At 36.0% G+C, this 8,789-nt stretch overlaps 2 protein-coding genes across 5 annotated transcripts in view; one reads left to right on the top strand and one right to left on the bottom strand.

Moving 5' to 3' along the window:
* Nucleotides 1-2,984, top strand: part of LOC107748831 (E3 ubiquitin-protein ligase ZFP91-like) — an 8,043-nt gene extending 5,059 nt beyond the window's left edge. For all 4 annotated transcript variants that reach the window (XM_016563806.1, XM_016563805.1, XM_016563804.1 and 1 more), the window contains 4 exons: nt 35-113; nt 202-316; nt 411-510; nt 1,802-2,984. In XM_016563806.1, the coding sequence (XP_016419292.1) occupies nt 35-113; nt 202-316; nt 411-510; nt 1,802-2,768 (1,261 nt within the window). In that variant the 3' untranslated portion in view covers nt 2,769-2,984. The remainder of the gene's footprint in view (nt 1-34; nt 114-201; nt 317-410; nt 511-1,801) is intronic.
* A 932-nt stretch (nt 2,985-3,916) lies between these two features.
* LOC107748836 (uncharacterized) lies at nt 3,917-6,577 on the bottom strand. Its single transcript, XM_016563814.1, has 2 exons — nt 6,382-6,577; nt 3,917-5,022 (listed from the first exon to the last, which is right to left on the bottom strand). The coding sequence occupies exons 1-2, from the start codon at nt 6,453-6,455 to the stop codon at nt 4,386-4,388; spliced, it is 711 nt and encodes a 236-aa protein (XP_016419300.1). The 5' UTR covers nt 6,456-6,577; the 3' UTR covers nt 3,917-4,385.
* Between the last annotated feature and the right edge of the window lie 2,212 nt (nt 6,578-8,789).

The following is an 8,789-nucleotide window of genomic DNA, read 5'->3' as shown; positions in this document are numbered from 1 at the left end:
TAAATAAATGGTGATCATTTGTTCTTGTACTCAGGAAAAAGCCGCCGGTGCAGTATGTGCGTTGTGAAATGGAAGGATGTGGTACAGTGCTGGCCCATCCGCGTTACTTACAGGTACAAATGCAAACTAGTGTTTCCCTCACTGACTGACACCTGACACACAGTTTAGACCTGAAGCCTTTGTTGTCTTTCTCTCCTGCAGCATCACATTAAATACCAACACCTGATGAAGAAGAAGTACGTCTGCCCTCATCCCTCATGCGGACGACTCTTCCGGCTGCAGAAACAACTACTGCGGCATGCCAAGCACCACACCGGTAAGATAAACACATCCAGTGTAAAGCTTGAAATAGTTATCGTGAAGTGTCTTTTGTTGGGTGGCTTTTTTAAAGTGTCTAAAGTCTGTTTCAGATCAGAGAGACTATATCTGTGAGTTCTGTGCTCGCGCCTTCAAGAGCTCTCACAACCTGGCTGTGCATCGAATGATACACACCGGAGAGAAACCACTGCAGTAAGTCGAATCTCTGCTGCTTACACACTACACGGCATACTTTTACTTATCCAGCTGAGAAGACTAAGTACAGGCGCTTGATCATTTTTGTAAAACAAACACTAACAGGAAATCAGGCTTTGTATCTTCTGAAGGGATTAATTTTGTGATAATGACCAGCTGACTGTTAATTATCCTGCTTATTACATGGCTACTTAACAAATAAAAAATTATATTGAAGGGATAGTTCACCCAAAAATTAAAATTCTGTCATTAATTACTCACCTGTTCATCTTCGGAACACAAATTAAGATAATTTTGATTAAATCTGAGAGCTCTCTGACCCTCCGTAGACAGCAATGCAACTGCAATGTTCCCAGGTCCAGAAACGAAGCAGGGACATCGGTAAAATAGTTGTAATGAGCGTTGTTTACGTTCAGCATGCGCGCGCTGTCTACTGAACGTAAACAATGTGGATTACGTTCTAGGGTACTATCCAAAATGGCGGAAGACGGTAACTCGGGAGAAGAATTGTTGAATAAATTATGTTTTTATTGTTTTCTTTGTGCACAAAAAGTATTCTCGTAGCTTTGTAAAATTACGGTTGAACCACATGGACTGTTTTATCGATGTCCTTGCTACGTTTCAGCCCTACAAAAAAGCAAAGCAAACCTGAAGCTCTTTTAAAAAAAATTGCATTTAAACACAATCAGTTTTTTTTTATCATAAAATCCCAATTAGCTTTTATCCCCAAATCATGCATCCCTAGAATGCATGCATAATTATTAGAACAGTTGATATTTTGATCATATTTTTTCCTAAGCACATTTTATAAACGCCATACAATATCAATCTTAATAACTGCTATTGATTTTGTATAAAATCATTTATAAATTGCTGTTAAACCAAGAATTAAACCACCAGAAACCCCAGTGCCACTTAATATGAATAATAAGCTGAAGTCTCATGAAATACATGAAAGCTGATTTTTTTTTTTGTACGTTTTATGCACAACTGGGTGTTCTTCACTTCCAGCCCTCATTAACAAATATATATCATTTATAAATGATTACATACAAAATTAAGTCATTATTAAGAAAATGTGGAGCAAACATGGAGGAGCAAAACATAACGGACAGTTCAGGCAGCCAAATCCAGCTTGTTCTGATGTAGAGAAGGAAGGATGTTGAAGGTGAAACATGGAAGATAAGTGAGATGACCGTTATTTGTCACGCTCCTACATGCCCTGACATTTTGCGGATCTATAAAAAAGAAATGACAGTAAATTTCAAGAATCTCATTTCCTCTCTAGGTGTGAAATCTGTGGTTTCACTTGCCGTCAGAAGGCCTCCCTTAACTGGCACATGAAGAAGCACGATGCAGATGCCACGTACCAGTTCTCCTGCAGCATCTGCGGCAAGAAGTTCGAAAAGAAGGACAGTGTGGTGGCTCACAAAGCCAAGAGCCACCCCGAGGTGCTCATTGCCGAAGCCCTGGCCGCCAATGACGGATCCCTCATCACCACTCCTACCGGAGTCACCTCGCTGCTGGACACCTCCACAGGCCCCATGCAGACAGAGCAGGTGGTCCCTGAGGCCCAGGGGAGCTCTGCGATACCAGCGGGTCAGGTGGGTCCAGTGATGGTTGTGGATCAGGATCACCCGCTACACAGCATGCAGGTACCGGTGACCCTGGCCTTGTCCTCGACAGAAGAGGAAAACAGTGCTCCTTCACAGCAGACCTCCGCTCACTCTCTGCAGATGCCACTACAGTTCGTCTCGACGCAGCAACACCAAATCCAGCAGCTACCCATTCAGCCCTCCACGACCAGCGACACCCAGCAGGCCGCTTTGGTCCAGCAGCTGCCCGTTCAGTCCTACAGCCCTCAATCCCAGATTGTCCACATGGCCTTCAGAGCTCTTCCTCAACAGCAGCTCCCACTGGTTTCTGTCACACAGCAGCTGCCTCTTCAGACCACCCAGCCACATCAAAACCAGACCCTCTGTAGGCCCCCAAGCTACAACCCGGCTCCCAATACTCCCCTTCTCTCCCAAACCCTCCCCCGGAGCGTTTTGGGATTCGGGGGCGATCCTGCCTCCTCATCATCTACATCTCCCCAGTCTTCCACTACTCCTTCAGAGAAGAGACAGGTGGTCTGGGAGGGAGATGGAACTAATGAAAACGGAAGTGGGGGTGGGCTTTGGGAGGTGGGCGGAGAGGGGGAGGAGCCAAACATGACTGACAGTTCAGACGGCCAAATACAGCGTGTTCTGCTGTAGTGAAGGAAGGATGTTGAAGGTGTAACATGGAAGATAGTGAGATGACTTATTTGTCGCGTTCCTACACACCCTGAAGTTAAATATATAGTCATAACTATATTGTATGTAATCGCATTAACTTTTGGTAGCTTTGTAAAAATGTCTGTACCAGGGAGACTGTGTTTTGAGTTATTGTCATTGTTCATTTTGTTTATAAACAGTTATAGTCCCCTCCAACAACCACATCTGTTTTGTGTGTGAGTGTGTTGTTTTGTGGCTGTAGAGGCTTCCACAGACCTTAATTCACATTAGTCTGTGAGTGAAGCCATTTTGTATAAGCAAACTTATGCCATCATGTGGCTTGAATAGGTACTGTAGAAATTAGGGATGCACCCGTATTACAGATAAGCTGATCATTTTCATGGTATGGTCAATTATTAAAATTCCATCCTATTTTGTCTAAATAAATTTAAAATAAAACACTAAAAACAAATCAGCTGTTTTAAATGTTTCAAGTGAATTTATGCATCACTACAACAGATCTTGTTATTAAATTATTAGTGTTTTTAAACATTTTTAAACATAAGAGTTTTTAAAGCATTTGATGGCAAATGTAATATAAATGCAAAAAAGGCGGAAAAATATCAAATTGGCTGATCTACACTACAGTTTTAAAGTTTGGTGTAGTATTTTTTAAGTTTTTTTTTTTTCTAAATTGCAGTTAACACTAATATTGTTAAATACTGGTACAATTAAATCTATTTTAATACATTTTTAAATTAATTCCTGAGCTGGCAAAGCTGAATTTTCAGCAGCCATTTCTCTTCTGTTTAACATTATCCTTTAGAAATAATTCTAATATGCTGATTTGGTGCTGAAGAAACATTTATTATTATAAATGTTGAAAACACTTTTTTTTTTTCATGATTCTTTGATGAATATAAAGTTTAAAATGACAGCATTTACTTGAAATATACTTTCGTTACATTACTTATAAAAGTCTTTTCTGTCACTGCATGCATTTAATGCATCTTTGCTTAATAAATGTACTAATTTCTTTCAAACAAATCTAACTGCCTCCAAACTTTTGAACTTGTGTATATCACATTTAAACTTATAGCTACCAATTTAATGAAAAGAAGTCTCTAATATCACCAGTAACAGATACAACACCAATATATAGTGCAACCCCATGAGAAATGAACCATGATATTAAAAAAGGGACACTTAAATTTGAAAAAAACATTGGCCATATATATTTTTAGAGTCATCAAATACACAATATGTATACATACTTACATTTATTGTTTCAAAACCTTAGACTAATGTAGGATTAAAAAGGGGGGGGCTTTTGGAAGCCAAATAAGACCCAGATAAATGCCATTTTAATAATGACATCTATTGCTTACATTTGTTAGAAGAATTTTCACAAGTCTCTCTCTGCTAGTATTGACCACATCGCCTTTGTCTACAAAACAAAAACCTCTGGAGAAAATCTGTAACACATTTTACAGACTACTTATCACAATCTCATCAGTAGCATATTAATTCAATACATATAACACGGCATCGTGGATGTTTTTCACAAAAGTAAGTTGTTACCCAAATTATGTCATACAGACAGAAAGTTTTGAACTTTTATGGTTGTGAGAGTCTGGCATACTGCTTGAGTGCACGTTTTGGTGGAATGAGAGAATCATTCAGCCCCACTCTTCTCTTCTTTCGCTGTTCATTGTCTTTCTCTCCATCTGTCTCTGCGTCTTCCTCACAAGAAGCCAGCGGACCATCATTGTGTGGAACTGTAACATTGTCTTTTGGCCCACTGTCAGAGGTGACCACGTTACTCTGCAGATCGCTGTCATGTGCGAACTTGCAGCGGCTTCCAAAGCGGCAGCGGCCATCCCTCCTGTAGGCCACACAAATGCGCTTACCATCAATCTGGGCGGGGCGCGCTTGTAAAGTAAGAGGTACATGTTTCTGTAGGACATTCAGTCTCTCCTCAGCCAGCTCTTTGAATGGATTAGCAAACACACTGCTGCCTGTAAGCGCTCCACCCGAGCTGGATCCTCCCAGAGGTGGAGGAGGGAGCTTGTGAGTGTGAGGACGGACGGAGAAGAGTGGCGAGGGCTCGGAAATGGAGCGATCAGCATTGGGCGGCTCCTCTTGATCCTCATTCTCTGGACCAGATTCAGACTCACTGGAAAGCGATTCCGACTCCAACAGGAAATTACAGCTTTTCGTCTTCTCTACAGTGCATTCTGTCTTTTTGAAGGACCTAAGCAGAAATAATTAAAGATGTTTATCTAAGTGATACTTGATCATTCTCAGCTCATTAAAGGAATAACTGACCTTTTTGTTTTATCATGTAATCATTTATTCATGAAAGTGAATGGTGACCACTGCTGTCAAACTTTTTTCTAACTTTTATTATATTCTTTCTTAGTTTACGCACACGCACAACACCCTTATCACCCTTGTGAAAAAGAAGCAGTTTCTCATACCTTACTTTTTAAAGTGAAATAATACACTTTAAAAGAACGTACTTAAGTGCGAACTGAATGTAATGTTTTAAGCACTTAATTGCAATCAAATTAAAACATATTTTAGTTTAAATCTATATCAAATGCAATTAGTTGAAATTAAGAGTGCTTTTTTGATCCACTAAAGTAGAACTTAAGAACATCTTTATATGTAATTTCATAATCACTTCTATTCTTCTTTGAAAAACGGTTAAAGTGTACTTACAAGCATATATTCTAAACTAAAATATGCTTTAATTATTTCTATTGAAATTTGTATGTCATGTATTTAAATATATTTGTATTTACACATTTGTAATTATTTCAATTGAAATGTATTAACTTTAAATGTAATATCGAATAACACACTACAGTTAAAAATTAGAATCAAGCATTTTCATGTGCTTTAGTATGTGAACACATCAAAATAATCTGTAAAGCACAACGACAAATTAAACAATTTAAAATGTAAGTTAAAGTAAAACTTTCAATTTTACATTATTACAAAGTGCACTTTTAAAAAATGTTAAGCAGTCGTGAAAGCGCACTCCAAGTGGCTTTTTAATTTTATTTTTACATTATCTGCAAGTTAAACAATTTACTTTTAAATCACAAAATGAGTTATTGTAGAACAATTAGTTCTTTACCACAAAATGAAAGTGAATGGTGACCATCGTTCTCAAACAAGATTTGAATTTACAGTATTAAATTACAGGACTTATATTTCCTTACAAAAAGCTATCGCTTGGCTTCAGAAGACTTGGAATACAGTCCACAAGTCGTGTGGACTACTTTTATGGTGCTTTTTGTCCTTTGTGGAGCTTGACAGCCCCAGTCCCCATTCACTCTTACTCAGTTCAAAATAAATTATTATTGTTTTATATATATATAGATAATTTTGTTCCACTGAAGAATTCATGCTGGTTTGTAATTACACGATAGTGAGTAAATGATGGAAAAAAATTTTTTTTGAATGAGCTATCCTTTTAAGATTTAAGATTACGACCGTGGAAACTACTCTTTACACTTGGCTTTCTCAAATTAAAAACTCCTATACTGATTGAAAACGGATATTATAAATAATGTATTTGTTTATTTAATTATGAATTACTTACTCCTTCGTATTGTCTTCTCCTTTCTCTTCATCCTCTGACTCGGATGAAACCCCGTATCCCACAAGCGAATTCATATCGATTTATATACAAGTTATTGAGAACTGTGATCCAAATTCTTTGAAAAACTTATCAGTATGACTGGATATCGAGATTCAACTGTCATTTAATCGTTTGTTTATCCGGAAGTCAGGTTTTCTTCTTGGTCCCCAAACAGATTTGTGAGCGTGGAAATAAAAAGTAAATGAAAGTGCCACCGCGAGGCGCGGAATGGTATTGCGACAATGATATAAACTTAACCAATAATAAAAATAAAATGGAAATATTAGATCAAATACTTAAACATAACATGCTAAATAATACTGATAATTAGAAATGTTACTTTGGCAACTAAATGAAATAAATAATTTGAAGTTTTAAAATTAGGCTACTAATACTAAATGTAAAATAAAAAACAAATAGGATAAAATAATATATAAAAATGACAAAAGCACAAAAAACAAAATTACTAAAACATATTCTAAAGTTAAAATAAAGTAACATATTAGTATAATATAAAAAATAAAGTATAATATTCAAAGTATTAATGTACATTGCAATAAATATTATATAGTAATACTAAAATAACACCGACGTCTTTTAAAACAGGCCTAATACACCAAGAGACATGCATTATTTACAGTGGCGCTGGGCACTGATGGGACATGACTTTTTTTGTACCCATATGTAACAATTTTGTTAACAAGTGGTGAATGAATAGCGATTCGGCACTGAAATTTATTTGTAATGTTTAAGATGAGTGTAGCAGCTGTTATCAGTAGCGGAAGGAATATGGCAACAGTGTAGGCTATATCTTCTCTCATGCACAGTCTGCAAACAGAGTCATGTTCTGTCCTGTCACTTTTCCACAGCTTCTAGTGAAACCACAAAATGCAAAGAAATGTTTCACATCACTTGATATACATCCACTGACAATAAGAAGGCACATTTAAGTTAAATATGTCACATATAGGCAGGGATTACATATGTGAGTATAGTGAAATATAGGTTTTAACAACATCACTTTTGACACTTCACGCAATTTAAATGTTGAAATGTTGTGTATTCCTAAGCATTTCCACTTCTAGACAAATATGGGCCTACTGTATCACAGTTTGAGACACAATAAATGTCTCGAATAAATATCTGAGTGACAGGTTACAACATTTTCCGGCCTCCCTATTGTAAAAAAGGGAAGGTGTGGGCACTGATAAGCTTAGAAAAAAATAGAAAAGTGGAATACCACCCATTTATACCACCCTTCCTTGTTATTTCACGTAGACATCTTGTTTATCTGATTAGGTAACACCTGGACCGCCTGACCACAGAATTTGGCAAAAAGCACAGCAGATTTCTGCAGAATTTAAATGGCCATTCACAAACTGAACTTACAAATTTTGGCTAATTTAATCATGTTTTCTGCTGCTTATTAGAGTGCAACATTTCTGTATTCAAATCTAAAGACATTAAGGAATTTCTTGACATGCATTAAATAATTTAAGCAACTTGCAACAACATAAAACAAGTAATCCATTTGCTTTAAGTGAATTCTAAATCAGCTTTTACAAAAACAGTGTCATTAACATGTCATCCTAATCATTCTTTGATTCAGAGTTCTTTGATTTGTTTAAACCCGTATGGAAATGTATATGACATATATTACACTATATCAAGAGTAGTATAGGCCTACCTATAAGACCATATATAATTTTCACATGTGTACATTCTTGAAGATATACATTTATGACTATTTAAAATTCAGTAGTAAAAATTGTATATGTTCATATGTTAATAGTATATATGATGATTTTTATATTGTATTACGTGTAGCAATATATATATATATAATTTATATATGCAACTTTATTAAAACAACAAAAACACAAAAAATCTTTATGCTTATATATGTTATTGTAATACATTCTTAAATACATGTCTTTTATATTTACTTATAAAATATCAACATGCATTTTTGGATGGATATACATGTACATAACATATATATCCACATATTACTCATACCTATTTGGGCTAGATATAAGCCTATATGTTAATATGTGAAATAGGTTTTATGTTTTATTTCATATGACAATATATTTCATATATGGACATTTAATATGTATACATATATTATATTCTTATTAGATCTGCCTCAATCTCAAACTTGTAGCCTACTCTGCTTCTGGTCCAAACAACATCCTTCTATCTAGAACAGATGAAAACTTAAAATAAAATGAGCTATTATCACTAAAGACGTAATTTACAGTAGGCTGCTTATAGATCATGATATGTAGATGCTCAAAATTCACATTTCAGTTATGATTCTATGCAACTCATAAAACAAAACGTAATGTAAACCACAGACCTTATTT

The sequence above is a fragment of the Sinocyclocheilus rhinocerous genome, unplaced genomic scaffold, assembly GCF_001515625.1.
Source record: "Sinocyclocheilus rhinocerous isolate Xijiao unplaced genomic scaffold, SAMN03320098_v1.1 scaffold590, whole genome shotgun sequence".
NCBI lineage: Eukaryota > Metazoa > Chordata > Actinopteri > Cypriniformes > Cyprinidae > Sinocyclocheilus > Sinocyclocheilus rhinocerous.
The sequence above is the reverse complement of the archived record's forward strand: the minus strand, read 5'-3'. Positions and strand labels throughout refer to the sequence as shown.